Genomic DNA, 19,382 nt, shown 5'->3' on the forward strand with positions numbered 1-19,382 from the left:
TCTTTAAACTAAAGACCGCCTGGATTTTTCGGTTCTAAAGGATTTTTAAACGTACGTCAAAAAGCGTATACCACAGACACGAGGAGAATCTTATGGGATTTTAAATCTCCGATTACAAAGACTGTAGCTGGATATGGCTGCAGACCACAGGCTATGAAGTTGTGGGCGTGATCGCGTCTGCTTCTCACTTTGAAACTCTTAAAATGTGTTGAAAAGATCAGGGCACTGCACTTCTAGTTTACATGCAAGTCAACGCTGTGTTACAGAACAGTAGAAAACTGTGTATGGAGCCGTGGAGAGGCTGGACTCTTACAGGGAGCAGGACATGTATTCACTGATAGCTCGGGGAGCTTTGTACAGCGGCTCAAGAGATGTATAGTGCACATAAGCACTTCTCTGTACAGACCTGTACATCGTGCTCTGTGCACTTAAGGCACATATCAGTCACTTGTGCGGGGCAAATGCAGGTCGTGCAGCCACCCTTCCTTTGTGTTAATGGTTTAATTCATATCTGTGCGCAAAGCAGTAACATCAGAAACATTTATATGACAATAAATGTATTCCATAATCCGCAAGACATCCACCTGTGTGGGACCAAATGCAGTGGACAGCCGTGATAAGAGAATGTGAGCAGTCAGCAGTAGCAGCGGTGGACACTAGTACCTCAAATGAGAGGCACAGAGTGGAATGCCAGGACAGGCAGGAGCAGGGGAGAGCAGCGGTCAGTTGGTCTGCTGCGTAATGGGAGGCAAACGAATTGAGGAGCGCAGAGAAAACTAAAAAGACTGACGTGTGTGTACGTGCACAAGCTTACAAGGGTGTGTGTGCGTGAGAGAGACGCACGTGCATACGGAGTGTTCTGAACACAAACTCCAGTTCTGTCACAGCGCATCCAAAATTCTGTATTCCTGGTGCCTCTGCTGGCGCATGCTTGCATCATGCTCTGTCCCACTCCAGCCTCCAGCAGCGAAATACAGCCCGACCTGGACACGTCCCTTCTTTAATGCTAGCACTAGTGTTTAGATCGGGGGCAAGATCTGGCCATGATGTTTAATGCACAGAAGGCTGGTGACACAGGAAGTCACTATCGCTAATCTGTATCTTACGCCCCTGTCTTCGCCACTTCGTCTGTCCGTGACGATCTGGTTTATTGGCTGTTACCGTAGCTTTGCTGATGTTTGATATTTACGATATGACAGTGCAGCTCAGAGTGGCATACGAAGGCAAAAAGTCAGGTCACACATTCCCCAAGTCAGAGAGAGAGCAAATCACAGCCTCAATCGGCCAAATTTTGTTGGAGGGTCTGTCTCTTGCTTCTCTCTATGGAGATGTGCATAAAATGTTCCACAGTGTAGCCATAAACATAGGAATCTCCATGGAGATTTGCAAGTCAAATTACAGGTTTGTGGAGAGGCGACCCCACTCATAAAAAAAATAAATGTTACATGGTGCTCCTTTATGAAGCTAATCTGGAAGATTCTTACAAATTGGAAGCAAACCCATTAATTTTTTTTCCTGTAAAGGAACAGGAATATAAAGATAATTTGATAATTAGTCAATTAAAGCAAGTTTATATAACTTCTAGGAACCAAAATCCAAATCAGGGTACTAATTGAGCCTATTTTTTTATTTTTACTTGTACATATACATTTATATGATTATGCCTCTTGCTATTTTTGCTACTTATTTTGAATTTACTATAACTTTTTTTTTTCTTTTTGCTCACTATTATTATATTTATTGTGATGTTTGAGCTACTGTGTCCACATAATTTCTCTCGTGGATCACTAAAGTTTGTCCAAGTCTAAGTCTAAATCTACTGTCTGCCACTAGCCCTACCCTCCCCACAGTTTGAGAACCTCTGTGTTAGATCTGGTCTTCTTGTGAGTATCCTCTGAATGACATCTTCAAGCTCCTGTCACGCTGCAGTGAACTAGCCCATAACATCAGGCCTTAGATTCACTCGTTGTCTCTTCTTCGTCCCCTCTCTCCTTCTCTCTCCCCTCTCTCTCTCTCTTCTCTCTCTCCCCTCTCTGCTCTTCTTTTATCAGTAGCGCCGGGTCCATTTCACCACTCAAGCATGATCAAAGTGGAGCAGATAGGTCTGAAATTATGCCATGTGGCGCAGAAAAAGAGATAGGACCTTATTACCTCTCAAGTTGAAAGATTTAGCGTCAAACTTCACATTTCTCACGGAGCAGGGGATGTCTCTTATCGTTCATTTGTTGGCTGAGGAGCGTTCATGAGCCAGGGGCACCCAGATATACGATTAGCTTTATGATTCTCGGTACGCATCACTAATAAAATCACCCGGCTGAACTTTTCACACTTGGTTGCAGCTTTTACAAGATACAGAATGGCTATGCTCTTGTCCACAAATGTTAGTCTTGCAGTTTATATATGGTGACACAAAAGGCACCAAGAAATGGAAGTGGGAAAAGTCTATCTTTTATAGCTAGTCAAAAGAAAAATGTGTAGGAAATTACAGTAAATGTTTAGATGCAGTGTACTCATTTTATGAAGTGGATTATCCATAATTATGTTTTTATTAGCTTTTTCCAATTACTGGTCTCCTGTTCTTTTTAGATATCATGTTGTATTCAGAATTTAAAGGTGTGTGCCTTCATTGAAATATTATGGCTTTACCGGAACTGTTCCTCATTAGTATGACACTAAACTTAACTATTTTTTATTGCGTTAATTAAACTGTAACCTGCCTGACTGCATCACTGTGGACATGAACCATTCAACTGAAAAGCTAGATTTTGCATCTTCCACTTATTTAAGTACCATTAAATACATTAAGAAAGCTAAACACAGTTTTCAGATGACTCAGTTGGCCAATCCTTGTGAAAACAGAATAACAAGAACATCAAGAAGAATGACATTCATTAATGATTGTTCATGGTCTAGTGCCTGTAACAGTACTGGCAAATCCACAACCCAAACCTACATTTACCACAACAACCAAACAAATCAGCAACATTACTTAGAAAGGAGTGTGACCACATTGTACAGTAAAGCAGCAGTGGTTCACAAACTAGAAAATATTTAGTTTCCCAAGTACCACGAGATTTTAACAGGCTAAACTAGATCTAAATGATTAAAGCAAGTTTTGGAAGTAGTTTTTCATGTGGACTAATCCACAGGACATAGAAGTACTATAACTATTATTGACCCAGTGTGCCACCACAGCATTTGAACCACATTTTGTAAACCACTATGTTATTTTACACGTTCTGGTATTGAGTATTTCAAGTGTCATGATGGTAGCAGGTGCATTGCTTGGCTCTTTACAATGACATATAGTGTTTTTCTTGTGTCTGACCGGTGTCCCCTCTTTAACAGGTTCTACTGATTGTATCTGCTTCAGCACAGTGGGCACCAACGATCCGGTCACGTCTGCTTTACACATCATTGTGGGTGAGTAATTGAAAAGACACATGCACCTTTTATTTGTGGACTACAGCTGCGGCATGTTTCTTTTCTGTTAGATATTATCAGAGCTGGTCTGTCACAGGAAATACACACAACCTTTGAACTGAAGTAATAGGGATAAAATACAGGGCCTGCACAAAAATAAGTCACACAGTCAGTCTTAAAGGCTTAAAGATTTGAGTTGGCTTTTAGACGATAACAAATGTATTTGATCTTGTACCGAACTTCACAAGCTAATAGTGTGAATTAAAAGCAATAGGCAATATGCCTTTTCATTCAGTCTTTTTTTTTTTTCTCAATTGTAGTTTGAAAAGTTTTACTTTCGACACAAACTGCACCATCAATCAAAGACTGGTCGAAAATTATAAATGAAATTAAGAAAATGGAAAAAATAACATTTGGACTTAATTTGAAAATGGACCTCTTTGACAAACTTTGGAGTAAATGGGACTCATATGCTGGAAAGGAAGTGTCGTAATATTATTTAAATTTAAATGTGATATAAAAACACTGGATGCAGTCTGTCAAATTTGTCTACTCTCTTTGTCATGTTCAATGTTTTGTGTTATACGTTGTTTACCTTTTTTCAAAACTAAAGAAAAATAAAATATAAAAAAAAAAAAGAAAAGTTTTAGTTTCTGTTCATTTTTTAACATTAAGGTAATGCCAGGGATGTTATGTCATTTCATAGAGAATTTTACCCAGCGTGAGGAGCTCATTCATCTGTCTTATGATTAAATAACTGGCTTAAGGTTAAAGTTAAACAATTTCATGTTTTTAATGTTTTAGTTGTAATATTTATAAATAACTATTTTTCTTTTCAAATAAGCATTTTATGGAGCTAAATTATTCCCTGATTGTGGGAAAGATGGACTAGGGTGCGTAGTGTTGTGTTTTAGTTTTAGTTTTTCCTTGAGTGATGCAGAAAAGAGGGAGCCACTGCCTGTGTAAATGTTCATGTATGTTAGCATACATGTTAGCACAATGGTTAGAGTAATATTTCATATGAATGTGTTTACTTCATATTTGAGACATATTGCTGTTGTTTACAATACATTTGAAAATTTCTACTACATATTTGGAATAAATACTACACATAATTGTAGCTGTTAATGTGTCTTACAGTGTCCATTTCTTCTCCAGGTGATGCACAGCCGATGGACGTGTGCTCAGTTCACCACAACGACTTCTTCCTTAGATTCTCTGTCTCGCTGCTAGGATACGGTTTCTACGGAGATGTGCTGTCCGACAGTGAGAAGAAAAGATGGCTGGGCCCTGCTCGCTACGACCTCGCTGGTAAAAGTCAGGACTGAACCAGGTCTAAACCTGGATGAGGCCATGCGTAGAGAAGCATTAAACCATCACTAAAACAAGTAGTAAAAGGAGACAAATACATACAAAATCATCATAAGGCAACGTCATGATCTGGTTTGTGAAATTTTGAGTTGTATAAGTAAGTAGAGAGCAATGAGCATGGACAGGGGTTACATGAAAAGAGAGACATTTTCTTGAATCATAACAATATAGTATTAATAAAACATACATGAATCAATAAAAATACAACTCATAGTAAGTAAATGATGAAGGAACGCTGTTATGAGATCATTTAAATCTTATAAAAGTCCATTTTACACAATATGTCCCCTTTAAACCTTCATTTTTGGTTTTAGTTACAAGTCAGATAAATGGCACACTTTTCTGAATGCTTCTTATGAAACAGCTCTCAGTAGTAAACCACAGAGCCATTCGCTGCTGCAGCCTCGCAGGTGTGAAGGGTCAGCATCTGAGTTCAAGCCTGGCTAAGCACTCATACTTACCTTTTAACCCCGGATCAACTTATTCTAACCCGACTTAGACCCGGCACAGTCCATTGTTGAAGGACTTGGACTTGTGTGTGCTGGTGGCTGCGGAGGATTTCAGATAGTATCTAACACACGGATTCTAGCTCAGGAGTTCAGGCTAAAGGTTTTACTACTACCACCTCCAACTCTGCTCCCATGGGCCCTGCTCACATACGCTACAGTTCAATGCACTGTACGGTACTCGGCGCGCAGTAATCCACTTTATAAAATGGAAAAACTGGGCACAATTAAATGGCTTCCATCCGGAACAAGCAAGAAAGTAATTTATATTTGTTTTAACATACACATGGACACTTTTTTAATATTTAGAGGAAATTTAATTGATTTATTAAGTGCTTTCCATAATATGCACATATTTCTAGGGTTGGGTGCATTGTGGTAATTGAAGTGGGGTTTGAATTAGAATTGAAACAGGAATTTCATTAAAAGTAAATGTATTTCACATGCTCCACATGCTTCACAAATTTGTATCAGAACTTACTTACATGGGTTTTTTTATTTTGCCATTTGCCAAACTCACTATTTAAAGGTGCAATATGTAACTATTCTGGTGGAGGGTTTGCCACTTCCTGTCTATGGAAATTTTACTGTTTTGCCTGGAATGTTCAACAGCATGCAGGCATGTACACAAGCAAATGACACCATCAAATACCAAATATCTTCTGGATAATGATAATTCATAAATAGTTTCACATATTCCTCACAACTGTTATTTTCATCGTTTTTTTCTTGTGTTTTTTTTTTTTTTTTTTTTTTCAGGGGTAAAAACCTTTCTTAACCACAACCACTACGAAGGCACTGTGTCATTTCTACCCGCTGAGGATGATGTGAGCAGTCCCAGAGATAAAGTGCAGTGCAGATCAGGGTAAACATCCGCTCCCAGTGGGCAGCATAGAGATTTTCAGCAAACACTTTAAATAGCATTGAAAAGATTAAGGTCATATGATACCAATGGATTATTGTTTACCCATGTTGTTTATGAACAGAGGAATCAATTCTGCTATCTGTGGTAAAATTTAATGAACACATGGAATTACAAAATAAACATATTTTTTTATTTTTCTTCATGTATAGACTAAAGCTGCACTGCTTTTATTTTAGAGGTGTTTTTTTTATTACTGTAGTTTTTTCTAAGGCAACCTCCCTTTTTCATTGCTTAGTCATAACATAAACTCTTACCAGTCTTACCAGCTTGTCAAAACAATGCTATTTACTGCTTTTTTATAAAGAAATACAATTAATATTATGCCAAATTTAGTTAAGCATTTTGGCCTAGCTGTCTTCAATATTTTCTGTTTCTCATGTGGCCCCATGGAAAAAATAATTGCCCACCCCTGTGTTAGAATGTTTTTCCCTCATCAAAAACATACCTGGTGTTGTGATTTGTTTCATTCACACATTTCTTTCAACATGTATGTAATAATGTGTGTTATTAGTCTGTCAATATCTTTAAAGCTCATAATGTTCTTTTCCACCTCGTGGTGTCATGTAGTGGTAGTTAACAGCTACCTCTCATCCTTAGTTCAGCAGAGACTGGCAATTCCAGGGTTGAAATTATCCAATTATCCAAATGATTCTAGTGAAGGTGTATGGAGTTTTAAAACACACTGGAGCACTTCCCGTATTACCGTATGGCATCATCAAGTGGAACAGAGCCGTTCCACCTGATGATGACAGTTTTCTCTTTGACAGAAGAACTCAGCCTAAATATGCAGGGTTTATGTTTTAAACTTGAGTGACTGAAACAAAACACAGGTATGTTTGTGATGAGGAAACATTATAACCTATAGCCTTTAAATAGTAAAAGAAGCCAACTTATATGTTTTGCTGTTGTATTTCAAATTGCTGGACTTGCTGCTCTTTTCACCATTTAAGAATACAGTGCATATAGACAATTACATGTTTTATAACAAGTTAGATCAAAGTTTTAGCTAAAGTCTTAACCATTCGTAAATGAGTCAACAAACAACTTAAGTGCTCAGTTTATAAGTATATATTGTATCATCATGTATCATCACAATATTTTGGTTATAATATGAGATTATTTTTTTTGCCATTTTGCAGGTGTAGAGTCTGTCAGCACACATCAGGGGAGAAAAAGAAGACTGAGAAAGGTACGTGTAATTATTTTTCAAACGATTTTGCGCATAATAAATATACTGTGATTGCACAGAGTGTCTGCCCACTGATCAGATTGCTAGCGGACTGAATCCTGCTTTTGACACATCATTGGTAGAGTGGTCAGATCCACAAATCCAGGGGTAGGCAATTCCAGCTCCCACAGATGAATGCTGTTGTTTTGTCCTTGGGCAAGACACTTAACCCCACAGTGTCTTCCTTGATGTAAAGCTCTATATAAAAATGTTCCTCATTATTTATAGTTTGCTGCTACTTGTAAATAAACTATGATTATTCCCTAAAACAAAACATACTTGTGATCTTTTACTATGAAAGTCAATATAACTACCTGTGTGCAGATGTCAATATCACCACATCATTATAATTTTTAATCCAAACCTTGCTTTGTCCTAATTTTCCATGATGCCGCGTTTGATTAGAGATTTAATGAGTTATTGATGAGAATACAAAATTATGTTAGTGACATTGAATAAATCTCATCATGATTTTAATTAAAATCTTTTCATTACCAACTCTCCAAAACTAATGCATTGGCTCCATTTGGTACAAACCCAGTACTCACCAGAGATTGATGAAAAAGTAATTTACTGTAGTTTATAACTGTACTCCAAGCCATTTTACACAAAAACAGACATACTAGTACATAGCAACTGATTTTCAACTGAGAGAATATGTTTAAAATATTTGGGTCATGGCATATTTTTTTATTATTAGTCTTTTCACATCGCATGCTCAGGTAAAGTACAATGTTTTATGAAGTACTTTTTCTGTTATCTAATGTCCTTTCATGTACAATACATCTCTAAACTTTGCAGTAACTTTGTGACGAAGGGGCCACCAGTTGAGAATCACTGCTCTTGATTTTCATCCTTTTGACTATTGCTTCACCTCACATCATTTGCTTAGCGATTTCTGTTTGTTTTTATGTTTTGCCCTGTTCTCTTTGAGGGGTAAACTCCTCCAACTGCTGAGTCAATGAGTCCTGACACAGAAATGGCCTCCCTCTCAGAGAAAACAGTCATTTGCAGACATTGGCTAATGCATACAGGCCTCTCACAGCTGCCTTTGTTTTGTTCCTGCTCCTCAAATGTTACTTTAATCACTATTGTACAATTGCGAGGCCACATTTCGCAGTAGCCTCAGCGGGCTTGTTATCTGTGGTGATCACCTCTGTAAGTTTGTTTTGCCAAATGGAGGGTAAAGGTAATGATTTTTTTTCTTACTAATTTTCCCCTGGAGACACAGTAAAGCTAATTTGAACGTGATTTCGTTGCACACTTGGTCGGTTATTGAAGCAGTGACAGTTTTGTGGTCTCATGGGTGAATCGAGACATCTGATTGGCTCATCAACAGCAAGGGATCTCTAAGGAGCAGTGTTAGCGCTTTGTGAAGTGCGACCATCACGTCTGGTGTTCTGGAAATCTGCAAAGCGTGTCTAATCAGAAAAACAAGCTTAATCCAATCACATTTTTATCTATATGACTTCTTTTGATATTGTGAACTGATCCTTGGCTACATTTAATTGCCTTTGAAATATCTTGTGTTGTTCTACAAGTAAAAAGAAGTCTAAACTTTATAATGTAAACTTTTTGTTTCTTAGACCTTCTTAGAACATGAAGACATCTGGAACTTAATGGACTTTCATTAGTGCCAATTGTGTGCAACCCATTGCCAATCCACAAAAAGAATACTCCACACACAAACTATTTTAATTTTTCCTACTTCACAACATGATTAATTTTCTCATTCAGTGGGCTACCAGATGATGTTATGATGCTTTAAAGTTATTAAACACATATTTACTTTAAAACATTGTGGCTTTAGTGTGACAACATAGCACTCTTAAATGAGCTATTTAGTGTCTAATGTGAGCATGGTTAAAGCTGACTGTACACTACAATCAAATTAAAATGTGTATATTTGTAAACTGAGTAGATCTCACAAAATCTGTTACTACAGTGGTGCCAGTTTCTGATGGAGCCTAAAGATGGCAGACGAACTGGAGACTGATATAAACAATAGTGAATCGTCCTTTGGCATCTACTAGAAGCATCAGACAGAGTAAACACAGATTTAACATAATAATGGAGTGGCTCAGTATAGTTGGATTATCGTTCAGATCTCATGCCACATTTGGAAAATTTTGCAGTGCATCCAAGAACAAATGTGCTGAAGGACTTAGAAGTACTTAGTTTAAAAGTCCATTATGTTCCCAGTTACTGATGACAGTTTGGAAATCATTTCATAAAGTGCTTAGTATTTATGCTAATAAGTTATATAATTATAAATAAAATGACATATGGCAAAATATCACTTTTGAGTACAAAGTATCCCATATATTAAACAAGGCTGGAGAAAAAAGATCATGAGTCAGGGAAAGATCCATTGAAAGTTGTCTTATATATGCATCACATATTATTTCTACAAGCTGAATAACTAATATCACCTTTTTTCATTGACTAAAATGTCCCCAAAAATACAACTTACATACCATGCTGCTAATACCTGTTTCAGATAGGCGTGATGATGGCTGGACAGTGATCAGTGGGAAATTCATGGCCATAAACGCGGCGTGTATGAGCTGTGCTTGTCCCCGCAGTCCCAAGGGCCTGTCTCCTTCGGCACACCTCGCAGATGGGACAGCTGACCTCATCCTTGTCCGAAAGTGCTCCAGGATTGACTTCTTCAAACACCTGCTGAGGCACACCAACAAGGATGACCAGGTGGGAATATGCAGCATCATCACCGTTTGACATACAAATTACATTGTACATGTGATGTAGAAAACTGAGAACATTGTGAACAACTGCAAATTATAATAATTTTAAAGGTGAAAAAAATTACTATCACCAGTGTTACAGTTGAACTTGTCCCCTATTTATGCACAATTTGAGAGTCTACAGATACCCAACACAAATATTATATCAGTAACAGTATCTATTGTACTTTGATTTAAAGGTGCACTTTGTACCTTCTCTGGTGAGGAGTCTACCACAGACTTCATCATAGAGCTGTTGCTTTGCCTGGAATGTTCAATAGTATGGCATTTAACATATCATTCAGATTATTACAGGTGTTTTTCATTGCTTAGAAATACCTTAAAATATGCTTTTGCACTATGAGTGTGCTCACCACTTCACAAATCTGACCTTTAACTTGGTCTGATGGCATCTCCATGAGATGAGTTTAATTCTGTACTGTGGAACATACCAAGCAAGCAAGAAGCAGACCATCCACCAGAAAAGTTGCATAGCACATATTTAAAGCAGTAATATGTCTTTCTTATACACCCCAAAAGTGCATACATTTTCATATTTATTTTTTAGAATGTAAAAGAAAAAAAAACAGTAACAATCAAGTGATCATGACAGAAAACCCATTGTATAATTTACCAGTTGAAACCCATTTTCTAGCACAGAAGTCAATTTTAATGATCCTTTCCAATTATCAGTTTACCAACAAGTAATAAAAACAGCAATATCTGATTCCCAGCTTGTCCTCACTCCCACTGAACCTGATGTGGCTCACCAGGAGCTGCTCAACCTGTGCCTGGATAAATTGAGTGTGTTGTAGTGTGCAGCGGAGAGCAGAAGGCAGGAGTTAGCCCACTGCTGTGCTAGCATCTCCATCTGCTGACTCTGCTCATTTCACCTGCTACAGTTCACTTTAGTGCAGAAGCCTTAGCCCCCCCTTAGCCCCCCCTTAGCCCCAGTGCCTCCCCGCGTTTCATAAATAACCTGCAGTTTGGTCCAGTGAGGATGTATGTAATGGCTGGATCATAGTTTCAGTAATGAATGGGAGAAATGTGGTCTAATACCCCTGTAGGATCACACTGCATCACAGGGGGTCTGGTGGGTTTAGCTAATTATTGCCACAGGATACGCCTTGAGACAGTTTATCCTATTTAGAAAACAGTCATAGCAGTAATTTTATCTATAGGGGCTTTCCAGAGGAAACTGTGCAGTGACTTCAACCTGCAGGAATAATAATACAACTTTGGTCAATAGCTCTCTGCTGGTGAAGTTGAGAGTGTGTGTGATAGTGTGTGATATTTTTGTCAAAGCATTAACATCTCCATGGAGACAAGCAGGTGGCAGAAAAAAGTGGCATAGTGTAGCTTAAAGCAAACAGTGCTTGACGTATCCAGGCTGTGGCTCAGTTTGTTTGTGCAGGTATGAGTGCAGGCCCAAGGGAGACCCAAGCCTCTCCCCGACCAAACCGGAGCATGGCACAGTTTGATTGGTCTAGTATGAGTGTGTCCTTACTGAATGATGGGAAAAAATCCACAAGACCAAGCGCAGACATACATCTCCACACAGAAATTATTTTAAGATGTAATTTTATACTCTTGATGTAATTGTTCTATTGGTGCTGCTGACCTGTTCTTACTCTAATTGGTACAGCATGTATCTGTGTTTGGAAATTACTTCTGTAAGACCGAGGCGGCTGGAATCCAAGGCAACACGACATGTGATCAAAATATCACAGCCAATCCTGCTCGACTGCTGAATTGGAACAAGCTCAATGAAAAATGAACCGGTTAGCAGAAGGAAATGGTGAAATGGAAGCTGCTGTTAGACTGAGAAGATTTGGCCGCTGTGTGATGTGTGGAGCGTGTCTTTAGACAGATTAACATTCACCAAATCAGTCTTTACCAAAAACAAGCAGCGTGCACTGCTGGGATTATATTACCACGCTGCTCAAGCAGATAGATGGTAGAAAATGAGGGAACACGAAAGACAAAATATTTGGCAATTCATTTTTGAATTGCATCTGCACCACACACACACAGCTAACCAATTCATAAAAACTAAATGGGTCTTTTCTAAAAAATAAAAAAAAATTAAAAATTTAAAAAAAAAAGGTGCACTATGTAACTGTATAATTCAAACAAAACTTATTTGTAGTGACAAGCACATGGCAGACTTAAACCAGAAAAGTTACATAGTGTATCTTTTAAGCCAAACTATAAGTGAAATTTTTTTTTGTATTGTAATTTTTGGTTGTGATTTGTCTTTGTCAGGTTTTTGGCTAATCAAAACTAAATGTGCCGCAAAATGAGGGGGAGGGGTGTAGAAAAATCTGAACTCAGTGACCACAATCTATTCTAACAAGAAGTCTATTAGGTTTCAACGCAAGTACATCTAATTAAGAGCTGGATTAGCTATAAACCTTTAATGAAACAAAATCAGGACATGAACTATAAGAAATCTTCTGTAAGAGCCATACCTCACTTTGGGGACCACTGGACTAGATCTCCTGCTTTACTTGGCACATATCAAGTTGAAAAGAGGACTATGAGTGATAAGGGCTGAGTGACTTTGCATCTCCGTTCACTTAATATCAGCCTCAGTGTCCAGCCGAGCGAGGAGAAACAGGAGTGAGGCGGCTCTAAGCGTATTCATGGCCTTGTCAGAAAGCCTTTTAGGCCCAACGTCCCGCGTGAATGCAAAGAGCACGCTCATAAAGTGGCTCTGATGTGAAATAAATGGTTGTCAGTGAGTTTTTTGGATGAGTGGGGAGAGATAGACAGTGGACAGGCAGAAGAATAAAGAGTGTAGCAAAGAGGAAGTGGCACTTTGTGAAGAAAAGCAAGTCTTAGATATAAGACATTTAAAAGAGAACTGACTAGCCTATTATTTCTTTACTACTTGTCATTTTAAGTCTTTTCTCATCATTCAAAATTGTTGAGTTTTAGTGTTTTTATTGTCCTGCCACAAAATACATTGTGGCAGGACATGTACAATGTTAACCTGCTCTTCTTATAACGAGGTAGTCTGTAGTCGTTCACCCTCTGCCCCTGACTGAATAGTCTTTGTAGAACAGAAATATAGATCAAATGCATATCCATGGGTTTCATTTTCTGGACCGTTGCCATAGATTGGCAATTTATAACTAAATATTAACAAAATATTATAGCTTTTAAATGGAAAAAAGTCCTCAAAATGTTGCAGGTAACTGGAAGGTGAAATACACGAGTAGCAACATCTGATTGGCTATTATGCAATGCTTGAAAGAATGTGCAAGATTTAAATGTTTTGTTTATTGTATTAAGATGCACATTACTTTTATAACTAAAAAGTTATTTCATTTTCAGATTAAGTCCTAATAATGCATTTTGCTCCTCTCTACAGTTTGACCACGTGTTTGTGGACGTCCACCGAGTGAAGAAATTTAAATTCCAGCCACGACACGTGGTTTCAGTGGAGGACCTCAGCGAGATACCCATGAAGAACACCTTTACACCTGTATGCCCTACCCCCTGCAGGTGTAACAATGACTCCGCCCAGAGCAGCTGGACCTGCGATGGCGAGATCCTGCCCCATGTCAGCATTCAAGTCAGGTAATAGTTCAAATAGTTAATACAATAAGGTTCAGTTAATGGTGCTCTATGTCACTTTTGGGATAAGGTGTGTCTCCATGGAACTGTTGTTGCATAGACTGGAATGTTCCACAGTATGGCATTAAACTTACGCATGGTTTATATTTTCTAAGAAATCTATAATTATTATAAATGCCTTGAAATATATACCTTTATGTGATGAGCATTTGATTGGCCTGGTGGGAACATCTGGTTGTTTTATTTTGTAGAACATTCCAGGCAAAGCAGTAACCTCAGCTTGGAGACAAGTTCCATACTGCACCTTTAAGAATACATACACACTACAAACAAATACTAAAATGTAAGATGTAGGTATCGTGAAAATACTTGACAATACAAGCAACCATTGTATTTTAGAGTTAAGAGATTAGTTTCTACTATTCAATATAAGACTAATTCTACTTTCCCTAGTGTGCAGTCTTATTCTCCTATACTCCGATCCCTATACATTCCTATGGCACAGCTGGACACATCATTTATTTCATGCTCCATTGTACTTAGCCAATGATGCATGGTTCTGTAATGTTACTAATTTAACGGCCCTCCCCATGTTAAAAGGCTACTCCCCTTTAATTAAAGCATGAGTCTGTCCCTTTATTGCCTCTTCCCTGTGCTAATCGCTCTCACAGTGAGCTGGTCTGAGTGCTGTGTCGATAATTAATGGTTTTAGTTCGGGCGAAACGGAAAGAAAGTGGGGAAAAAGAAGAATAACGACCAGAGTTTAGATGTAGAGGAATGATAAAAGTGAATAGTTTTGAGAGGATTAAAATATTGCGATCTTGGCTGGTTGTTCAAAGTCATCATAAAACATTTCCAGACGTTTTTTTTTTTTAAGTTTTTAGCCTAGACTCAGTGTCTGTGGTCCTGGTATATGAATGTATGTGTATGTTTGAGTGCCTTTAAGGCTGAAAAGCCAAGTTATAGCTATATAAAACTACAATGTGATGTGTGTGTGTTTGAAATAATATTGTTCCAGCTGATACTGTTGTGTCAGGCCTTGTCACTACCACCAGCTATACGTCCCTGGTTGTGAATTTAGTTGTGGGAAATGTTTTATATTCTAAACCAACTACCGATTGTGCTGAACTGAACTTTGACTCCCAAAAACAAGGTGACACATGTTCTAAAATGTCTTCCAGGTCCAGCTAGATCTGTTAGCGTGTAATAATCTGTGTGCTTTGTGTGTTTCTTTGCAGTGTCCAGTGCCAGTTGATTCACCTGTTTGCACGTGGCATTGAAGAGACCCAAGAACAGCAGCAGTTTGTGTTTGAGGAGCTCTGACAATGTGGAAACTCTGAATGTGGTATTTAGATGCACAAGGCTGAGTGGATCTTGGCAAGAAGAACATGCTTTTTTTTTTTTTTTTTTTTTAATTGTACAAAATCAAGTGATACTTTGTGTTTAAAGTAATCATTTTTCAAAGTGATTTTAATTGATGTATTACCAAAATACTGTAGATTGTAAAGTCAGACCAGGTGTCATTGTTGTACAGCTGGTTCCCTGTGTCATTGCCACAGCTTGCTCAAAGTTTGACTGTGGGCAAGAATGTTCTTTTTAACAAGTATCTTATGAAGCCTAAACTGTTCCTTTAAAAGGTAACATGAAAGTAAAAAGTGTTAAGAGATTTTTATAGACAAAATATGTTTATCTGGTGCCATTCGGCGTTTGAAATGCAATATGCCCAGTTTTTCTATCTTAAAAGTGACTTGTGCATTTCTTTGAAAATATGTTTTCACTATGCATCTAAAGGAAAACAGAGTTCCACATTGAGCAAGACTGAGCTGGTCTCCACCAACAATCTTTTATTTTTTACCTTTTGTCATGAAGGACAATTCAAATTGAATATTCTCTCAGAGAGGCATTTGTGTTTTGGAAGGCTGGTGAGCCATAAAGATAAACTTAAAAGCACACAAGAACAAAGCACTCAAATCTGACTGTTAAACTGTGGCCCAGGAGAAGTTGATTTTAGCCAGGAGCACTAATGGAAAGCGGAATACAGTGCTAATACTCTAACATTGCCCCAGTGGATTGTGGGTAATAAGCCGAAGTGGTGACTAAGTGATCCGGGGCTTCTCTGCACTGCTGCTCTGCACCTGTGACTCTGAGATGTGATCTTCACTGGTAAAAACCAATGACAGCTAGATCAGCAGCTGAGGTTATCCATGTTTACAGCCCTTTAATCCTCATTAGAAATAATCTGGTGATCTGGAAATAAACCCGGTCTGTTCTCAAATATATTTAATACATTCACTAAAATCATTTAAAATCACAAACAAGTACATAAAGTGTAAATTCTACATATATATTGATAACTTTATGCACTAAATATATATGCATCAGACAGATTTTTTTGAATAATATAATTACTTGAATGTGTTAAAGCATGAATGTTACTTGGGTCATCTGGAGCTGGCCTTCACTTGATTCAAATATTTTTATCATGTTACATAGTTTTTACTGTTCCACCCAAGAGTTCAACTCCAATTTACAATTGTACTAACCTTATTTCATTCATACAGTATCAATTAGACTTGGCCTCGCACTGTATTATGATGCTTTTTATCTTCATTTTCCTGAGGTGGTGCGTCCTTTGTCTCTGCACTTGTTCATTTCACGTTGTAAAAATCGTCTCTTTCTGAATGTGGTCCAACTCCTAACACAGGCCTATAATGTTTCACCTTCAGCTCTACTTTAGTGAACTTTGGATGTTCTTCTGGTGCTTTTAAATCTCTGAAATGTACAAAACACCGCAGAAAGACATGAGAGAGGGTTCAACAAAAGCTACATATTTATGACTGAGAAGAAAAAAAAAAAAAAAAAGTTTTGCAAGCATGTATGCAGTGTCTATGTACTGCAAGCATGTATGTGGTGTCTGTGTCTGTCTGTGTGTAGATGACTAATTTATTTGAAAAATAAAATTCTTTGAAATTACATGTTCATTCTTTTTAATGATCGCTTATGTCTAACTACGAAAAAGTTGTCTAAACCTGTAAAGTCTGTCCTTTTATCTAATTTGAGATTTTAATTTGGAATTGTGAAATGAGAAATATAATAGGACTAATATGAGACAATGAATGATTTACAACATTTCTAAAACACAATCAAATTTGTGTAAAAGCAAAGACAAATGTGAAATTACTTCACACAAGAAACTCAAATTGAGCTAATTTAGATTTCAAATAAAAATAAATTACATCTTCCATGTTTTAGTTGTTCACAAGGTCAGTGAATAACTTTCTAAGTGCAGATGTAGTATAAAACTCAATATTACAGTTACACCATGTTAATCACATTATCGTTTAGGCTCTCAAACCACACAGACCACTCCTTTTGTTCTACAACACAAGAACACTGCAAAAGCTATATGGTAAAGCTAATGAACCTTAAAATCACAATCTTAAAGGGCCCATACTATGTTATTTTCAGATGTCTCATAATATTTCCTGAATAAAAACATACCTGCATTTACGTTTTGTTTCTTTCACACAATTTTAACACAAAATTACCTGCATGTTTAGGCTTTAGGGGATTTTGTCTTAAATGGAAAATACCCTCTTTCACCTTGGGATGTAATGTGGTAATACAGGAAAGTTATCATCTAGAATTGCCTTTTTTTTTCTTTTCTGAGTTTTGGGGGTGTAGACAGACTAATAATAAAAGGCCACCCAAATGTGAATGAAACAAACACAACTTCAGGGATGTTTGTGACGAGGTAACAACATTATAACATGACTTGAAGGTCACAAGACTCGATTTTGTGTAATATAGGACCTTTAACTTTGTCTGGTCTGTTGTCAGTGGTAATTTTGTGTTGTTTGCTTGATTCGGGTTTAGATGCATTGGGCACCACCAGCCACTAGGGGGGTTATTTTTTGTTGGCTTTGTTACTTTCACATTCTTGGAGATGTTCATGAAATATATTTTGTCATTGACCTGGATCAATTAAGGAATTAGGAATTTTACAAGCTTGGCAAAGCAGTAGGCCCAGAAAAGCATCTTGTATAAGAGATCCAAAAATGTCCCTCATCTGATCTGTGTATACACAACTTTGTCTCACCGTACTTTTGTTCACAGAAAACAGCTCTGCCTTGTTTCCAGTCACAGCAGAGGGATTCTCTAGCCTCTCATCTCCTCAACAGCACCAAATTGTTTTCCTCTCCCCATTGTCTGCTCTTTCTTCTTCATTTTCTGATTTTGCCACTTCCTCATTGATTTATCCTCCATCTGTGTGTGGGGCCCACTGAGGACTGCTATCTCATTCCCCTGTCCCACCTGAGACGCAAGGTGAGGCTGGAGATGCACACACACACACATGCACGCACGCACACACACACACACACACAGAGAACAGGGAGATGGGGAGATGGCCTGGATTCACCGCTGTCCTCACCCTAAGAAACATTTCCTAAAGGGACACGACGGAGCAGGACGGCCCCCTGATACTCTCATTCACACTCCCACCCCCCTCTGTGCTGCTGTCACCTTCACACACTAAGAGGTTTGTCCCACATAAAGGAGCAAATGCTGATTTAAAACATGTATTATAAGCCCCAAGCCTAGAACCAGACATCTCTCACTATACACTGTATGTTTGTGGGTTTGGAATTTATTTTGAGGCATAAAACAGTCATTTAAAGCAGCTATGATTTGGATATCTAAATTGAATAGACCTTTTTTGTTATCGCACTTGCTTCAGGCATTGTAGCAGATTAAATGTTTGCAGACTCATATATTCAGCTTTTCACTTTTACATTACTTCCGATGCCCTTCTTGACACAACCTTTTAAATGTATCTCGTTTTGAGAATACCGTAAATCCGGAGAATGCATCTAGTAATGAAGGAAACGAAATGATCTATTACCTAATAAGGTAGTAAAAAACAATTTCTGAATTTCATCAATAAAACTAATATTGAAAGTGAATACTCCATTGGGCAAGTACTGACAAAAACAAAAAAAAATCACTTGGGATTTTAGTAGTTAGTAGATTCCTGAATGGTCTATTAGTCTAAGACCACATGGTAATATTAAAGAAACTACTATTATTTTGTGGTGGAAATTGCATTCTGTTGTCTAAAGGATGAATGTGGAGCCTTTTCCTTAGAATCAAAAATTTGATTGTGACAAAACACAACAAAAGAAAGTGCTACCTTTCTTCTCTACTAATTCTTAGGATGTATTCATGAACTGCAGCTTGTACCTGTAAATACATTCTCAAAACTTGGGATCAGGAACTACCATTTGTTGCCAGAACCACTGAAGACGCCTGAAAAGAATGTCTTGTCACCTCCGAGAACATACAGAGAAATAATTAAAGGGCCCATATTGTTGTCTGATCTACGTTATAATATTGTATGCTCATCAAAAACATACCTGGAGTTGTGTTTTGTTTCATTCTCACAATACACAACTGCTGCATATTTAGGCTGAGTTCTTCTCTCAGATAAATAACAATCTGTTCCACCTTGTGATGTCATGTAGTAATACAAGTGCTCCACCATGTTTTTAAACTCCATACACTTTCACTGGAATCATTCGGATAATTTCAGCCCTGAAATTGCC

General features: G+C 37.8%; 1 protein-coding gene across 2 annotated transcripts in view; it reads left to right on the plus strand.

The window, feature by feature from the left end:
- Positions 1-16,752, plus strand: part of LOC110161655 (ceramide kinase-like) — a 36,836-nt gene extending 20,084 nt beyond the window's left edge. For both annotated transcript variants that reach the window (XM_055154016.1, XM_020926446.2), the window contains exons 7-13: positions 3,349-3,423; positions 4,582-4,734; positions 6,060-6,165; positions 7,365-7,414; positions 9,954-10,162; positions 13,574-13,782; positions 15,018-16,752. In XM_055154016.1, coding sequence (XP_055009991.1) covers positions 3,349-3,423; positions 4,582-4,734; positions 6,060-6,165; positions 7,365-7,414; positions 9,954-10,162; positions 13,574-13,782; positions 15,018-15,102 — 887 coding nt within the window. In that variant the 3' untranslated portion in view covers positions 15,103-16,752. The remainder of the gene's footprint in view (positions 1-3,348; positions 3,424-4,581; positions 4,735-6,059; positions 6,166-7,364; positions 7,415-9,953; positions 10,163-13,573; positions 13,783-15,017) is intronic.
- Positions 16,753-19,382: the final 2,630 nt, after the last annotated feature.

The sequence above is a fragment of the Boleophthalmus pectinirostris genome, unplaced genomic scaffold (genome assembly GCF_026225935.1).
Source record: "Boleophthalmus pectinirostris isolate CB_2022bp ecotype Guang Dong unplaced genomic scaffold, ASM2622593v1 HiC_scaffold_18, whole genome shotgun sequence".
Lineage (NCBI taxonomy): Eukaryota > Metazoa > Chordata > Actinopteri > Gobiiformes > Gobiidae > Boleophthalmus > Boleophthalmus pectinirostris.